This window comes from Poecilia reticulata, chromosome 23 (assembly GCF_904066995.2).
Source record: "Poecilia reticulata chromosome 23, P_reticulata-male-v2, whole genome shotgun sequence".
Taxonomy (NCBI): Eukaryota; Metazoa; Chordata; class Actinopteri; order Cyprinodontiformes; family Poeciliidae; genus Poecilia; species Poecilia reticulata.
In genome coordinates, this window is record NC_088852.1 from 10,426,751 (window position 1) to 10,445,785 (window position 19,035).

Here is a 19,035-nt window from a genome sequence, read left to right on the forward strand (position 1 = left end):
GTTTCCTCTTTCTCGTCTTATTTTTGTTCAGTCACATGTTGCATCTTTGTTACAAAAGCACACTTTAAAGTCTTCCTTTTGTTGCTTTTCAATCTTGCTCACGCCGTCGTGTTCTTCAATGTTTTGCCAGTGCCGCTGTCCCTTCATCCTCTCGGTTGGCTTCACATCTCCAGAGCTGCAGAGTAAACAACCGACTGACTGCTGTCATAGCACCTACCCCCTCCCGTGTAAAAAAAAAAAAAAAAAAAAAGAAGAGGAAAAGAAAATACGCCACAATGTCCTCCACTCCACAAAGACACACTAATGCCCAACACTGCTTTGCACATATCCAGAGATCTGACACCACAGAAAAATATATCTATGTGCTGACTGTCGCAGCGTATGGCCTCGGGTGCGGCGGCTCCAGAGACGCGGGCAGACAAAGATGGACACGTAGACCACAGAAGAGACGCACTGTGCTGTCATCTTGAGTGCAGCACAGAAACAGTGCAGAGAAGAAGAAAAAAAAAACATTAAGTGATACTGGGGAAGACTGAAGGCAAGAAAAAGTGATCAAAATAGATCAAAAGAGAGGGATCTCAACTGACATCCCCTCAAATGGATTCTTTAACCGTCGTTCGCTCCGTCAGTCTGTAAATATTTGTCGGCGCCCGGCGTGGCGAGTTTCCGATAAACATTTGAGACATAAACAGACAAACAGGCAGCATTTTGATCTGTCAACACTGCTTGGATAATTTCATAAACTGATCTGAGGCTGCGCTCGTGCAGCTTGATGCTCTCCAGAGTGCAGAGATCAAGCGGGCTTTTGAAATTTTAATCAAAACAGACAAGTGATCCATCTCTTTGTGATTCCATCTTTTCCGCTTGCTCTGCCACTCGGCTTCATGAGCGCAGTCCTCCGAATTAATTGAAAATTTTAAGTATATTGCTTGTGCAATTTTAGCTAGGTAGTTCTTTACTTTAGACCAGGTTAGGCAAACACATTTTTAAGCGCTTCAGGGATCGTGGGTAAAGGAAACATCCAACTGTTAACTCCAAGATAGCTGGAAAACATAACAATGGAAACCAAACTTAATGCTAACTAAATGCATTACAATTTATAGCACTCAAGAATACTGCAACTGAATCAAATGTACCTTCAGGAAAGCATTAGTTTAATGGTATACGTTTAGCAAATGTTTATTTTTCAGTTGAATTGTACAAGTACATGATACATTAGAAGCGTCCGTGTTTGAGTTTTAAATTATAATCACTAAACACTTCAAAATGTGGTGTGTGTGTAGTTTATATTCACTAATGTGCACTTTTAATTGTTCTCAACCAGTTTTGGTGCTTCATTCCTTATTGTATCCATTCATCAATCTGACTTTTCACAGACTTTCAACACATTGATTAACACTTATCCAGGATTCGTAGAAGGTCTTCAAGATGAGCGGAAACCGAGAGAAATGTACTTTTATCCAAACTAAATGTTTGAAGGTTTGAAACATATTTTTCTTCCATTTCAAAGCTGGAGTATTTTAACTTAACTCCAGCATATTATGATATTTAGCTTTTTTTTTTTTCTGTTTTTCTGTTTCATAATTAAATCCAACAAGGAGAGAGGGTATCGATTCAGATTCGTACACGATGCCAAATGATGAGGAGAATATGTAATTTTATTCAAATAAAAATATCTAGAGACTTTTAAAAAGGTGTAAAGAGAAGTCGAGTGGTGAGTTTTAGCCTCGACCCAAATTATTGACCAAATATTAGAGTTTTCCATTGACCAACACAGCCATGCTTTTAATTATTGAGACTTTGCATCCATTAAACAGCTACACAAAGTCCAAATTTACATTCCGGTCCATTTTGGACGTACATAAAGTTGTAATTACTTTTTTGTCAAACATTACAAAGCAGATGAGTGAGATTACTGAGTGGTTGTGTTTATATTATTGGCTAGTTTTAATATAGTCTTTCAATTTCAATGGAAGTTTCTATGTTATGACTAACTTGAATATGTAAATGTAAACATTCTAGCCTCACCATTACTCATTTCGACTGTGCAATAACAAATTTTCTTTCAAACCATGTTTGATTTGACTGAAAGTCATAATATTTCATGATCCCAACACACCACAACACATGAAGTTTCAACTCGCTTTAATCGCTGATACACGGCGCCCCACTTAAGTCCACAAAACAATACGTCTGAAGTCCATTTTGGAGTTGACGAGGCTGTAATTTTACTTTCATATGATCACATCGGAGCTGCGGAGCTGCGACACAAAAATGCATGGCAAGAGCACACCAGATTGAAAGAGGCTCTTACAGCAAAGCTGCTGTCGGCACGGAGCGGCGTGGCGAAAACTGAGCAGCCTGAATCTGCAGCCAGCCTCGGAGACGGTAATAATGAGAGGAAAAGGAACAGTGGGATCAGCTTGACAATGACAGCATCACTCTGGGCTGATTTTACTTTTTACTCCGTCTCATGTCACAAGTGGTCACAACATGTCAAACCGTGTGACAACAACATCTGCACTGTAATTAATGTCAAAAAAGAAACATGAAATAGTACTTGGAACGGAGTCAAGGCTCCCATGACTGCAAGCCACATTAATTACGAGTCCTGCCGCCTCGAGATTGCTGCAGGGATTCAATCAACTGAGAAAGAAGAGCTTTTCACACGCCATAAAGCAGCTGTGTACTGTAAGAATCACTTATACTAATTAGAAGATGCTTTATTCTCCACTGTCGTGCATCTCATTCAGTTAGTTTGCGTTTGTTGATATAATTAAAGCATCACCATATCACTATAGCAGTGAGAGGAGACATTTAGAGCTCTTTTACAATGTTTTACTTCCATCCAGTGGCATTTATTGCAAGTGGAAACCAGAAAGAGGGCGGGGGAAAAAAAATAAAATAAAGGGAGAAAGAATAGAGAATGTAATCCAGCTGAGAACAGGAGGTCAAGACTCGATTCTCAAACAGTGAATGCATGGCAGTGAACTTTGCCAGCATGAGGTTATTGCTTGAACAAAATTGCGCACCCTTAAAATAAAAATGCAGACTTTAAAAGAAAAATGAACAGAGATGGAGTTGGACCTTTACGGCACAAAAACAAGTACATTCTGAAATGTACACACGCATCTACAAAATGTGAATATTGATGAAATTTTCTTTTTATTTCACTAACTTAATTCGCTAATTTCACAGAGTCTGATGTTTTCGTCATGTTGGTTATGATTTTACACATACGGCTAATGAAATCACAACACGATTTCTTAGAAGATTAGACTATTACATCAGACTAATAAAGTAAGGCTTATTTTCAAACAAACAAGCATCATCAAACCGCATATTTAAATTTACTAGAATGTGCCCGTTTGCTATGAAGACTCCTTGAAAAACGAATCACGTTTTTGACAGCGCATGTCACCTTGAACACACAATCTCCACAATGACATCTGGTAGTGGCAGCATCATGATGTGGGGGCGATTTGCTTCAGATACAGGGAAGCTGGTCAAAATTAAAATGTATGTTCACAAACATTCCCACAGCCACTTTTACAAAACAATGAGCAAACATTTCATTTCCCAGAGCTGCAAGAATGGCAGAAATCAGTGCAAAGGACTCGCAGCAGGAACTGTAAAAATACTGAATCAGGGAGGCTCATCAAAAATACGTAGCTTGCTTTTTGGAGTTTCGTTTCCAAAACATGGACTTAGGAGGACATTGCCCTCCGAAATGTCAACCAGTCTCAAGAATGAATTAAGCAAAACATGCTAGATTACTTGCGCTAGGCACCCTGTGCCCCCACAACCTGGGCGACACCCAAAAAAGACGTAGAAAGCAGGAAGGGCTGCTATAGAGAACGAAGCATTTCCTAACAGTATCAAGCTGTCAAGGGCCTTTCAATGTTGGCTCCTTCCATACGCTCATGCATAGAAAACCTTAATGAACACTAAGGTGATATTGCAGGTAAAGCATTTCCCCGTACTGATTACAGTGATGTTCTAATAACAAAGTTGTGGTACGCTGTATTGTGCATCCCTAATTTAAAACTAGGAATCCTTTTCTTTTCAATTCACAGCTCTACCCTACTTTGTCTTGCTCCATCGTCTTACATCCAATAAAAATCATAGTTTAAACATAGCATGAATATATTTGCAGGGCACAGAATATAACAAGGAAAAGTCGAGGTGTTTTTCCCCAGAAGGGGGGAGAAAAAAGCTATAATAAATGTAATTTCCTACCAGTTTCTCTGGAAATCTGGACGAAGGCCTCCACGCCACTCTCCCCGTAGTTGCCCTCCGAGGCCAGCGTGGACACGTAGTTCCACTCCATCGCCGTGACGATGTCCATCATGGCCTGAGCCTGGTAGGAGTCTGGCGGCACCACACGGGAGAAGAAGTCGTAGCGGCTGTTGTCGCTCAGCTCCGGCGCGGTGGAGGCGTAGCTGATCTGGGGGATCTGGAGAACAAAGAGGACGCTGATGACACGAAAAACAACACGCGGCATAATTTCCTTTTTAAATACTCGTTTCATGAGTGACAGTTTAAAGTAGAGGAGCAGGAGAGGAACGGGAGGGGTGCGGTGGGAGAAACGGCGGAACTGACGTCCAATACAAAGTCGACAGAATGACAGAAGACACACAAACACACGTGTTGCTTCTGATGATGGGCGACGAAACAGGCCGAAGGTGTTCGTTGGCTGACAGGCAGATAGATTTTTCCCCGACAGAGAAGGGACAGTAGAGGTGGGCCTGCACCTGTCAGCGTTGACAAAAACGCACACACCGACGACAGTCGCATCTCATTGGCATTCAATCGGGCTACACTAATCTGCCAATCTCAACACAAACACCAGGGCCGCCGGTTATCCGTCTTCCACACACTCCGTATATACACACGTGCAGACACAATACATTACAGTTGCTGAACGTAGCAAATCCAGTTGGTTACAGAGTAAAGAGTTTAAGACAGATGGTGTGTGTGTGTGTGTGTGACTGGAATGTTGCTGAAGATCATCACTCACTGTCTCTATTCCCTTCGGGCTTCATCTCAAATCTCTGCCATCCACCGTCTACACTTGTCCCTTGCCATTTTAAAAGGTTAGGGATCTATTTTGCCAGACTTTTGATGGCTCCGGAGCTTTGCTGTTAGCAGATTTAAATGGCTCTGACTTTCACGATCAATGCATTGGCCCGCGCTGGGTTTGATAAATAACAAATTAAGACTGTAACTCACCATTAATCATTCACTGCAAATCAAAGTGAGGGAAGGATAACATTTTATGTATACATGTAAATAATGAGGCCAAAATAGTTTACAGTGCACTTGGTGTGACACAGTTAAAGGACCATTTTATCAGAGGAAATGAATCTTAGTGTGAATATGCCCAAAAATGTTTTTTTTTTCTTCAAATAATTCTGGTAATAATTTGACCACTGCAGAGACACTTCATTGCAGCCACAAGCCGAGGAAACTAAAAGTAGGAACCAACGAAGAACAACAAATGGTGGTTTAAAAAGTTTTTAATGTGTTCAAAGCTGCAAGACCAAAAATGCTCAAACGTGTTTTTCTCAGTAAAAAAACTACTGAGACATATGAAAGTCAAACTAAAATTTTAATGTTTAGATATGGGCTTGGTTCAGTGTGACAGATTCTAATCTCTGGTACACCTTTCCAAAAATTTAAGGCCATCAATAAAAAGTTTTAATGACAAACTACTTGACAAAATTCTTCATAAGTATTGATTTATTGTAGTGGCTCTCAATATAAGATATGTGTTATTTAAATTATAACGTGCTGCTAAGTTGCTTTACGTTTAAATCTGCTTTGGTTTTGCCATGTCCTGGATGGCTGAGAATCTGCAAGGAGGTACAAATAATGAAGATCTGGGAAGAATAACTTAAACTTAATGTTTTATAGAAAAATATGCCGATTTTTTTTTTGTTTGTGCGTTTGGTTTTAGAGGCTCCATGTTGAAGACGGAAAGAAATAAAAGCATACATTTCTGTTTTTCTCCATCTCTCTCAGCTCAATCACGTCAGCTAGTTGTAGTGCTCAGTCCCTCCTATTCCAAACTGTTAACATAAGAGTTGAAGAGCTAAATACAATTGAGATATTTGCTCAATATAGCCATTTTGCTAGTTTTGATTTCCAAGGCATAACAAGGCTGTTTATCATGATTCAGCCAAAGTAATAAAATAATGAACTGCAGTCAGATTTTTATTGTTAATGTGTTTCTTCCTATCGAGCAGTGAAAGTACATAAAAGGTCTACATGTCTTTTGCTTTGAGTTTTTACTTACAGGAGGTAAGATATTTCCAAGATTGGGAAAAGTCTAGAATCCCCGGGATTTCCCCCCATGCTTGAGACAATAAGATTTTGTGCCATATTGTTATTTGAGTGATAAATTTCTAAAAAAAATAAAATAACATATATGGACACAAAATGTGCACACAGTCACATCTCTAACCATATGGCTACTCAATCAACAAAAAAGTCTGAATCAAAAGCACCTTACTCTTCAGGGACTGTAACTGTTCCTAAACAACTGCACACTCCTCTCGGTGAACTCAGGAGTTCATGTATAGGACATGTGAGCATTGTTATTAGCTTCTTCTGTCAGGGGAACACAATTGGAAACTTTCATAAAGTCCAGGATGGGCATGTATAATTCATGGAGGATTGGGATAAACAAATCAAACGGCATGCAGGCAGACAGAAACAACTGAGGAAACAAATTGTGTGCATTTGGCTCAGCACTGCATGCGCCTTCGTAGGAGTGACTTAATGTCTGTTCGTCTCTGCTATGTTTTTTTTTTTTTGTCTCCCCACTCTGTGTACATTTAAATATGTGAATATCCATTTCAAAGAGGACTGAATGCACTCCTGGAAGAATATGAGTTTTTTTTTTTGTCTGTTTACAACAGCTACAAGAAAGAAACCACATGACCTGGGCAAACCTGATACTTTGATCTTTTGTCATTTCTCGCCTCAATTTGAAAACAGACCACCACAGACAGAGACGCACTCATCTATACACGGCACAGTCATCTTATTGTTATTTCCCCCAAAACATTACTTTGAATAGAGAAGGAAAATCTAGAGCTGCAAAAGAAAGAGAGCAGGGCACAAATGAAGTAGCATCCAGTGTTGTCTGCTGCTTCACACCAAGAAAATAACATCTTGGCAGACATTCCTATAGCTCTGCATCTAATGGTCAATCAGAAACACACACACACGGTGTGAATAAGTACAAAAGCCCAGTCGGAGTGAGCATATTTAACATAATGCCTGCACCGACAAGGTTTTTCAAAGCAAGTGCATCAGGAGGTGGAAAATTAATGGCTCGGTTCCCCCACATGGCTGTGGAAGAAGATTATTCCTTCAATCCCCTTAATTCCATTTGCTCTAATGAATATGTGTGAGAGCATGTGAGAGGGGGAGAGAGGAAATCACAAGTGTATCCAAGAAAATGGAGCAGGCTGATGTGTTTTAATTAACACTTTCTCACTCTCTCATGCTTATCAGCGGGTGATGTATTGTTTTGTGTCTCGATATACAATTGTCTGTAATCGTGTCATTGTGCGATTCTTAATCAGCGCTCAATGACGTTCCGGATTCGTCTCAGTGGAGCCGGGGGGGCTGGGGGGGGATAACGGTGTCAGATGGTCAAGTCTGTCAATTAGATGCACACTGAAAACTGGAACAACTATTGGAGAAGCTGCTGATCTGTGTTGCCATTTGAAAATATATCAAAATGGGTTGCGAGATAAAGTCCAAAGAATGGGACACTGGTGCAAAGCAAAAGCCTTTGAAGCTACGGGAGATCAATAATGACAAAAGACCATATCACAATGTTTAAAGTCCGTATAATGATAATTTAATGATTCTTCAATAATCTCCAGCTCATACATTCCCTGTGTTTTCTGGTCAGCTATGCCAAACTTCTGAAATCACACGTCCCAAAACTCTATGTTTGGTTTCTTGAGAGCAAAACACATTCTCCAAACTCTAGATGTATTTTTTGAAAGGAAAATGCTTTTTAGTCCAGACAAAGAATAGAGCAGATTGTGGTCACGTGTAGAAGACCAGAAACTCCTGCAGCTTTGTCTGTGTTGCTGCTGATGACCTCCATATTCAATTTCCATTGATTTTGTTCCCTTCCGTTTCACACAATGGGATTGCTTTCGGTTCTTTGTAAGCTCTCTGTAAATTAGGGCTGAAGTGGAATCATGCAAATGAACATTTGTGACCAAAACCTTGTTAGGAAAGCAGACTTTGATTTCTAATTATTCAGATTCACTGTAATTGACGTTAGGTGAACTGCAAAGGGTAACATTTTACACCAACGGGTGGAAAAACAAAGCAATCCCCCGCGAGATTCTCAGAATTTGAAAAAGACACAGATTTCAAAATCATTACTGACTCGCGTTTTTTCACTTGTGTATTTAAAAATAACTAAAAAGAAACGATAAAAATATATAGTTATAGTAGTTAAAAGTATATTTTCTGAGATGGTTCAACAGTTGGGTTCAGTTGAGTTTTAGATCAATCAAGCCAATTTCATTTTGTATTTATTTACACGTTGCCATACTCGGTGTGCTGAAATTTCACTATTTGTAAAGATCCATAACTCTGTGCATTACAGTCATGTAATAAGACAAATCACAGTTTGTCGGTAAGCCCAAGAAATAAGTCCAAAAAAAATGATTTCATGCAGTGTGGTTTTCATGGAAAACATTCTGTCTTCTAGGTATAAATTAATCACAGTAAAAACATGAAGTAGACTTCATCCATAAAAATGGAAATCTATTCCCCCTTAAGCAAAGGAGTAGACTATTTTTTCTGTCAATAAAAAAAATCAATACACACACATACAACCATCTTCTTTTGTAAAATGAAAAAAAACATATGTATATATGTTACTTCTAGTAACTCGCATAACTAGTGATGTTTTGTTGAACCATCAGTGGGAACACCTTTGGAGCAAAACCAATATCCTTTAATTCAGGAAATCCTGCCAAAATAGACATTTACTTCTATGTCGTTTATTTCTTAATGGTCTTGGCAGAGGTGGGGAACAGGTTCATCCCTCAGAATAGATCAGTCTGGACTGAACTGGACTGCACATGCGAACCGAGCTGATAACTAAAAAGCAGGAGTTGTACGTTCAGAGGAGGAAATAAAAAATCTAGGTCTGTGGCTATTTTGTCCGTATCTCAAAGACATTTATCTCATGAACCCTGCTGAATAGTTAATAACTGGAAACTCCGTGAGCCATCTCTGCTGCCAGTGCTGCTGCTGCTGCTGCTTTCAGTCCTTATATTCTCATAAAGCAGATATTTTGAAGTATGACTGCTCTCGTACGGCGAACAGAGAGGCCCGACAATGACCTAAACTGGCCCTCGTGTGTGTCTGGCGGTAATGGAGCTGTCAAGGGCCAGAGACTGAGCATTAGGTTGATAGATGGCAGTGGAGTGATGCTAATTAACCCTGATGCTTTACACGTACACATTGCCGCTGTATCTCAGACATACAGTGGGGTGGAGGAACACGTGTCGTTTCCGAGCAGTTACACCGAAACGCTCGCTTTGAGTCAGGTGTGCCGATTGCTGAACGTGAACAAGTGGGATTTCCTCGTTTTAAATGTGTTTTAAATGTGTTTTAAATGTGAATTAAAAAAAAAACACACGCAAATGCGCATGCTTTGCAGGTGTTACTAAAAAATGACCATAAAATGCTTCCCCCCCATGCTGCGCAAGGAATGATAAATCGGGAAAACTTAAGCCACATTTATTGCAGGCGCACCACACTGCGAAATTGATCCGAGTCGGTTTGAGGAATTGTTTGCTTGCTCAAAATTTGACTCAGCCCTTTAATAGCCAGCGCGAGTTTCCATTTAATGAGACGAGGACTGGCACTGAGGAATGTTATCTAGCTAATTTACCCGACAGAAGATGGCTGTGGCTGAGATTCCACCGTCGGTTCCCCCCACTGTCTGTGCCCAAGTCCATCTGTCTCTATTTTTTTTTTCCTCACAATTTGTCCCCTTGCTTTTGTGTTGCACAAATTATTAGATGCCCCCCCCCCCCCGAACTCCCCCTGCAGGGCTTCTGGACTCTTTGGGGGTCTTGGTGCGGTGGGCATGAAATGCAAAACAACATAACCCGAAAACAGGGAAGCAAGTAAATATTAAAATAAAAGAAAATCACATCTTGCCCGAGACTAGACAGAGAAAAACTGTCTTACAAGATCCCAGACAATCACCACTTCTTCCCATTAATATTCTATTCCGATGGTTTTGACTTCAAAATCTCATTACATTTTTTTTTTACTTTGTGTTAAAAAAAAAGCCTTGCGCATCGTCTTGCAGGGGTTGTTCACTGTAGTGCTTTTAGTGATATATAAGAGAGTTGGTTTTGTACAAAGTCGATGACCAGAACAGGCTGATTTTCATCCCGTCCGATCTCGACGGGAGCAGATTTTAAATCCAGTACACAGAAGTCTTATTTTGCCAGTTTTGTGCACCATTTAGGCATTAACTTTGTGTGTTTATTACAGGACGCATGAGACTCAAAGTTGCAGACTGTTGCTATACCCGAGTGGCTTGCTTGTCATCTCACTCCTTCTCAATTTCATACTTTTGCAGTTTCAGTTGTTTTTCCCCACCCAACTATTTTCAAACATGAAAAGTAGCAATCTGCCACAGGGAGTCGATTTGTTCCTGCCTCGGGTACATTTTGTCAAATGGGTGAAGGGGGCAAAATTTGCCTGGAGTCTACCTCAGCCGGTGCGCCAAGTACAGGAAATAAATAAAGAAAAAGAAAAATGACAGTAAAGTGAGCATAAATAAAATTAACGGTGAAAGTAGAAAAAATTGAAAGTAAATAAATCTGTAATAAAGTAAATAAGGTCTGTGTATCTCTGATTTTTAATGTTTAGGAGATAAAAAAATCCTCCTGTTTTGAATGTAGGAACTAATAACTTGCTTTTTTTTCTTTTTTTTTTGTTTTAATTTAATTTACTTAATCCAAAAGAGACGTGATTACTGTACTACTCGTGGCTATCAAATACCAAAACATCTTTTGAGCATAATTTTGGCAGAGTAAAACTTTTCAATAGGAAATAACTTTATTGAATCACATTAAAGGAGAAACGAGGCGTTGATTGGACGAGCCGCGAAGGCATCAACAAATCTGCCTGCAGAGAAAGAATGAGAAGAAGTGAGGAGGAACAGTAGTTTAAAAACTTTTGAGGAAATAAAAAAACAACAAGAGAAAAGACAGCATAGGTGAACAGCAATCATCTCGTCAAAGCAAAGTGTAAAAGAAAGCGACAGGGGGGGGAAAAAAACACAATCATCGGAACAGATGCGTGAGAACTAATGAGGGGATGTTTAACAAAAGCGTACAGACAAAAGAGGAGGCATCGGATAAAAGGGAAGAGAAGGGGACTGATGAGAAAAAGAAAGAAAAAGTCTATGGGAGGAAACATCCAACAGAGAAAAGCAAAGTGAGAGATGAAAGATGAAGAAACTGAAGGAGAGGAAACGGAGATAATTGGTGCAACACAAACAGAGGATTTGGTAAAGTGACACCAGTCCCAGGAAAAACAGATGGAAGTAAAAAGTGAATGAAATTAAACAAGGGACTTGCTCAAGTCTGCTAAAAGGTTGAGACGAAAAGAACCGACGCAGAAGGAAGATGAAAAAAGGAAATAGAAAAGCGGCCATTGTGCAGCATAAATGAACAGAAGGGAGACTGATTTCAGCAAAGGCAAAAAAAAACAAAGGTTTTCAAAGGGGGGAAACTACAAAAAAAAAAAAAAAGAAAAGGCAGAACAAAAGAATAAGACATGGAGTACATTTTAAAATTCACCCAAAACCTCCATGTGTTCCTGGTGGCATTTCTCTTTTCATATTTTCAGGAAAAAAAAGGGGAGCAAAACAGCGCTGCCATGTTTCTTCTTGATGGTGTAATTTATGAACGGCGTCATGTACGCTCGGATGTGTTAAAGTGCAGAGAGCTTAAGACGCAGATAATGAACTGAATCGATGGTTGTCTAAGGTCTCTTAGCCAGTTTTTATCTCGCAGACTTATGTATAAGCGAGCGAGTGAATTAATGGCCCAGCGAGCCATTAATTCCCAGGATATCTTCAGTGGCAGACTGTAGCAGAGAAGGTCTGATGGTGATAATGCTTCACCACCGAAGCCATGGGACTCGCCCAGCAAGACCGCTTTACACCCCGTCTGCTTTGCCTCTGAAAACTGACTTCAAATGTTAGCAACCCATTAAATAGCCATTATCAGCTGTGCTCAATCCTTAAAGGATGTATCAAAATGGCTTATGTAGCACCTAGGAGTAGAAGTAAACAAGAAGGCGCCCGTTTGTGTCTTTGAAATCAAAATGACATTAGAAGACGCAGGTTAAACTTGAAAGAGGGACGTTTTTGGAATAATTATTTCACTCTTCTATTGCGCTTGGGGGTCTATTTAATGTTTCCATTTCACTTGAGATCCCTTTTTGTACATTTAAAAAAGGAAAGAAAACCGCGATTCACGAGTATCTTATTAGAATGTTTGAATATATTTTATGAACCGTGTTAAAAATTCAAAAACTGAATCAATGGCTGCCTCAATTTTCTTTTTTTTATACTTTTGTGAAAGTCAAAATAAGACCAAGATTGCTTGAGTAAAGACAAATAACTTTTTTTTTTTTTTTTTTAAATAAAGATTTAAAAATGTGAAAAGATACATGAAAACAATTCATGTTTGACCACATTTTGTGGAAATATGAGATAAAATTTCACAACATGCATCCAGGGTTGAGTAATGCCAGTCCTGTACAACCAAGCAGAAGTTCAACATAAAGCAAATATCTAAAAATAATAATAATAATCCATTATAATTTGATCTACATTCAAACATGGCAGTGATGGAGAGACGGTCTGGTGATGTTTTGTTCCACTTTACTATAACTTATGAATCAATTATCATTTATTATTTTCCTTAGCATAGGTTAAAGAAAAACGTTATACATTTATAATTCAAAACACAACCACTACGTGACAATTTAAGCGGTTGATTAACGCAGTACTACATTTATGGAATAAACTCAAACTATGTTGAGGTGGAATAGTCTCAACATTCCACCTCAAAATTGATTAATTAGGATTTAAAGTTTATTTTTCAACGTTATACCTTTGATTCGTGCTTGTAGCATCTGATTTGTAAAATGTGATAAAACTGTAGTCAGCTGCCAGTTAGGACCAGAGACTGTCCCCCCCCACCCCCCACCCCCACATTTGCAGGTAATCACAGGTAAATTGTAAAGCCAATAATTAGTCTAATGTGGCTTTTGTGTGAAACTTACAAGTGGACTATGGACTCTGGACTCTGCAATTTGACGGCACGAGGGTTACCTCTAATTGAGGAGGAGGAGGATGACTTGCTGTAATCACCTTGGAGACAAGATGAAAGGTTTGTATTACAAGCTATTGGAAAGGAGGTATTGACTAATTACAGATCCACTTCAGGACCGCTTAATCCAACCTCGACATCCATCCAAATATTTGACAATTTGTATAGTGCTCGTTCTGGAATAGCAATGCAATCAAGTTGTTTAAATGCGATTGAAAACTGGCCCTTTTAGAGCTGCACAACATTCATGGATGCATGACAGGAGAGATGGGGTGAGGGGGGGGGGGGGGGGGGGTTTAATGGGGAGGCAAAAGACGTAAGGTGCAACACCAACCCACTGAATCAGTTCATTTAAATTTCCAAGAGGAACTTGCAACAGAAAGATTTACAGATCTGGAAATGCATCTCTGCCTGCTGCTGCTGGGGAGGAGACAAAGTCAGAGGGTTCACTGGAAAATACAACGGCTTACAAACTTTTACGGAGGGTTTAGGTTTGAGTTTGCCACGCAGTGGCGAAATATGACGCAAAAAAGGACAGGAGGCAGGCAGCTGAGGCTAAAGCCTTTAATATAACTATTGATAAATCATTATTTTCCTTCTCTCGCTATCGTACACACTCACTTTTCACAGCACTGTATCTAACTCACTGAAATCAACACCGACTGGCACACACAGAACAAATACCCATCTGTTACCACCCAACTCCGAATGCCCTGAATACAAATCTAGTAATTATACACAAGGGCTGCACAAGAAATTCAAAAACACACAAACCAGCTGCCTACTCAGGGAAAAAAATAAATTAAAAAATTGTAAAAAATCATCCTATTGTTCCAAATCATTGAACACCTTTTAGTAGCACATAAACCTAGGAGTGTGTCCTCTTGTTGTTTAAACCTTTCTGACCCGAGTGTGAAAATGAAGGAGCCCAAATAATCTAAATGACTAAGAATCTCTCCAAGTCTGCTGGCAGAGAGGCAGTGTTGTCTCTAGGCATTGCTGGACATCTGTGTGCTGCCCTTGGGTGGCGGTGGGTCCAGCATGGAGGCGTCACTTTGGGTTGAGGGTGTGGCGTCTACCACCAGAGGGGCAGGATTTGGCTGTATACTGGGGGTAAAGATGGCAAGGGGGTTGATTCGGGTAAGGTTGTGAAGGTCTAGGTGGGATGAAATAGGACCTGGGAGCTTTGGATTTTGCCCTGATGGACTGTGGCGTTTTGGAGGCTGGGTGTGCCTGCAGGGGCCTGTGTGTGGATATTACCACAGACACACATGAAAACAATGGGAACTGGGATCAGGGAGCTTTACTGTGGTCCTTCTTTGCTCCCGTCCAGCACCTGAGCAAATCTGGCATGAACTAGAGGTGCTTATGGGCCATTCGTCTTAATCTCCCAGGGGCTAGATCACAAGGTGGATGACCTTTGCATGCCCTTAGGTGCTACGAGTTTTAAGCCTTCCAGCCTCACTTGCATACACCTACAGACAACCAGCTGACAAACATGCTCTCATACATCTACGAGCCTCCACACAGATAGGATACCATTTTCAGATGGTATCCTATCTGTGCAGCTATCTGTCCTTTCTGTGCAGCAACACTGCCATGACACATGCAGGCAGCCATCTTCTCTCTATGACATGCCTCAAAATGCCAAAGACAGCCTGACACATCAAATTAGCTCCCAAACATACACCAAAGGAATACGACATGTACTGGGTTCAGTCCTCCAAGCTGGTATTTCACAATGACCTAAATAAATTTGAGGGGAATTTAAATTTGTCTTTGCCAGTAGTGTACTAATCCACCCCCAAACATGTATCCAAACATGGTTAAGAGAACTTTCAGGAGATCTCATCAAACTAGAAAGGACAGGGCATCAAAATGACTTTGAAAGTGGTATGAAATTGTCACTCTGGCTGTTCTGGACATTTCTGAAACTACTGGCTTACTGCAAGTTGGTGTTGGATGAGAAAGGGACAGACTAGCTCAGAGTTATAGAAAGACAACAGTTCCTCAGGTAACCGTTCAACCAGAATAATGGCGAAATAACACCAGTAGTCGGACAGAATTTTCTTTAAACTTCTATTTTTTTTTACTTTGTAGGCTACCATTTACTACCTGGGCTGACAGGTGCAAATCTGCAGCATGCAAAGAAACGCTCTGCAAGCAAATGAATGTTCCAAATAGAGATGGTTGAAGCATTTTGCCTCTAGTTGTAGCATTTTGTGCTAGCATATGTTTTGTGGATTGTAGCTTTTTGGTTCCATTCTCTGTAATCGCAGCATTTTTTTTTTGTTTGTTTGTTTGTAGCGTTTATTTCTCACATTTCTTTTTGCGTTTGTATGTTTTGGAGTTTGCATCATTGCAGCATGTTTTGTCCTTTGATGTGCATTTGCACCCGTTTCCTGGAGACTCAGAGAGATAGATTGTATTCTTATGTTTGAACGCTTCAAGCATAAGGAGTTTGTAGTGTTCAAACTTCAAACCCAGCTACTTTACGTTTTAGATTTTCCTGTAGTTGCACAAAATCGCAGTCTGGTCCTGAAAGTTTTGCACGTTCGTTCTCTTGGTGATGCAACGCGCCTGGAGCCGTAAATGTCTCCAGGTGCAAGGCAAAACAGCTAGGGAACTTTATTTTTCTGTTTTGCTTTAAAAAAATTGGAGTAGTTGGTACATACATAAAACCAGCAAACAAAACCTGCTGGACTTGGAGAGCTTTGATTCAAAGGATGTTTGATTTTTACTAAAGGTATTCCCTTGTATCAAACCCATTAGGCATGTATTCCCATTGCTGAAATCTAAAATGAGCCTCATACATCATGCAATACGCCAGCAGACCTGCGAGGAAAGCACTTACAATCTGCTTAATGAAAAACAACTTAGCAGCAAATGAGGGGCTACAATAGGAAGTCTTTGGATATCACTCGAGCATGCTGCTACGGGAGATGAAAAAAAAAACGGTGTTTGATGCAAGTTGTTTGAAAAGTCAAAAATGCCAAACTTCACAGAAAGTGGGACAAAGTATACTCTCACATGCACCCATGCAAAACTCAATCATACTAAGCAATTGTTTTGATTAAAAGGGGTGTGTGTGTGTTTTCTCGAGTTACTGTGGGGGCAGCAGCACTCCTTACCTTGTTATGCATGCATGATTTGTTTTGATTCGTCTCAGTTTGTAGGCTCCCGTCTGAGCTCAACCATTAGCCCAGCAGGTGGCTACTTCAGTCATGTTTTGTACATCACTTTGGAAACTTATAACTGGAAGAGTTAAAAAAAAAATAAAAGAAAAAAAGTTTGCTAATTTGCCTTCTGCATCATATGTATTTTTAAAACCAGAGCAATGCACAAGTTGACAAAATACCAGACGACTGTATAAGATGAAAAAAAATGTGTGTTAATTTAGTTCCCGACAAGCTTATTTCCCATCCCGTCTGCATCAGTTGCTTTTGTTATGTTTATTGTGCACATAAAAGAAAAATCATTAAAAACAATTACCCCCACTCTTTTATTGAATAGTATTGTGCACTGGAAAGACTGAAATAAACGCTCTCACAGTTTACAAAGCTGAATCGATGGCAAACGTGATTTCAATAAAACCTGTTAGTTTAAAGGTGACACTTTTTTGTTTTTAACATCAGTCCATGCCTAGAGATAAAAACAGACGCGAGTGCAGTGAAGTTATAGTTGTAGTGTACCAAAAAGCCCATTTGTGATGATTTGAGATTAGTGAAATGAGGCATAATCGTGTCAGACATGAGAAGACGGGCACACTGTGGTCATAAAGGGATGGACATAATCGGCAAAGACACTCAGCCAAGCGTTTGGAGATTAAACAACGAGGAATTGGAAGAAAAAGGCGAATGGTGAGCAAAGAACAATTTCTCCCACACTGTTATTCAACTACCACCAGCCTGAATGGTTGATAAAAGGCGGGATGGATTTATGTTTTTCATGTCTTTTGACTGTACTGTATGAATTTTGAAACAGAAACTGGGAGATGTCTGTTCAAGCAACTTTTTAAAATCTGAACAATTGCAATCACTGCCATGCGTGTATAACGCAGACCAACCATCAGCCGCTAAAATCACTTTGTCTCTTCCCCACACTGTTAATATAACGCTCCACTCTCCTGGTCCGCGCCGCACCACAGCTTGAGTAAAGGTTTACATTTTAAGACTGCACAGTAAAGACTGGCGTTTTAATTCAGTTGAGTTAACACGGAGGAGAATTGAAAATGGCGGCACCCATTTCCGCAGTCAAACTCATTAAGCTTCGGCGTTCCAGCCAAGCACACTAAGAAATGTGAGAATGTTTGAGTAATATGCGCTGAAAACTGTTGCTCGCCGCTCTGATCCCAGTTAGAAGGTGAGTTTCCTTCACATCTTGTGTTGTGCAGAGGCAGATGAGATGAATCCTCCCCCAAGTGTTTGTTGTGACGCTGATTAAACCCACTCTAATTTGCAGAACCTAACAGCCTGTTGCCACAGCAGTCCTGGTGTCTTCACAGAGTAGGAGAAAAGCACAAATGCACTCTGACATTCTAACATTTGTTTCGAGATTCAAACAGCGGCACAGCAGATGGTGAGACTTTCTGCTCATCTATTTCTTGTGCTCCCAAGCATAACTAAGCGGCCATTTGTGCGCACCCCCACCTACAGGTTAGCAGTGAAACAAGACAGTGGTAGTTCCAATAACTGTGCAACTAATATAGAAGGTCATATCACTTTATTCAATTTTTCAATTTGAAATCCTCTAACTGATTGCATACTGTTATTAAAACACTAATCCCATTAGATTCAAGGTTCACACTAACAGCCCGCAGAAGAGAATCAGTTAGATCTTTAAATATTTTAAGAAATGTTTAATCTTTGGTCAGTGGCCATTTCCTCAAAAGGGTTTTCGGCAGAAAACAGAACCTCTAAAAGCTAGCTGTGCTTAATGAATTCAATAAATTTCAATTACGTACCTAAATATGGTTTATTTCTAGAAAACCTTTAAGCATCCGCTTTGCACATATGAAGGCGTACCGGGGTTTTAGACAAATCCTGTGGTTTGAAAACAATTTAGTGAGAAGCAAGAGAAAATGAGTAAGAGCGGGTGATTTTGTCCCTTTTTCTTTTCATACTTTTGCAATTTCTTTTTTTTATACCCTAATTTAAGGGATTTATTTTTTTTGCCTATTTTGGCAATATAAGCTGGTTTTGTGTATGTCTGCTGTGCAGAAATGGGGCTAAACAGTTGCCATTTTTTAAACCAACTTTGGGTTGTTTTAATATCTCATTCCGGCGTGAAGCTCCGCAAATGTTAAACAGAGACAAAGTGAAAATAAAACGGAGAGTTCAACTAAATTTTTGTATTTAGTTGAACTCCTAATACATTAAAGCACTGAAATTCCAAAGCAATGTGATTAGCAATTCTTTAAATACAGAGAATTGAAAAGGTTTGTTTAAAAGTACAACAGCAAAGCTGGCAGGGAAGAATTTTCAAAGCCTGGGTACAAAATTATGAAGGGCGAATTAACCCTTCACTGGAGCATAATGCGAAGCAGACAAAGTGTCCACTCATTGTGAGTAAAATAAAAGTGATTTTTTTTTCTTACAAGAGGCAGAAAGAGAGTTTATAT

General features: G+C 39.8%; 1 protein-coding gene across 8 annotated transcripts in view; it reads right to left on the bottom strand.

Annotated features, from left to right (window-relative positions):
- Positions 1-19,035, bottom strand: part of grm8a (glutamate receptor, metabotropic 8a) — a 240,809-nt gene that overhangs the window by 132,564 nt on the left and 89,210 nt on the right. For all 8 annotated transcript variants that reach the window (XM_081604106.1, XM_081604104.1, XM_081604102.1 and 5 more), the window contains one exon: positions 4,240-4,456. In XM_081604106.1, the coding sequence (XP_081460232.1) occupies positions 4,240-4,456 (217 nt within the window). The remainder of the gene's footprint in view (positions 1-4,239; positions 4,457-19,035) is intronic.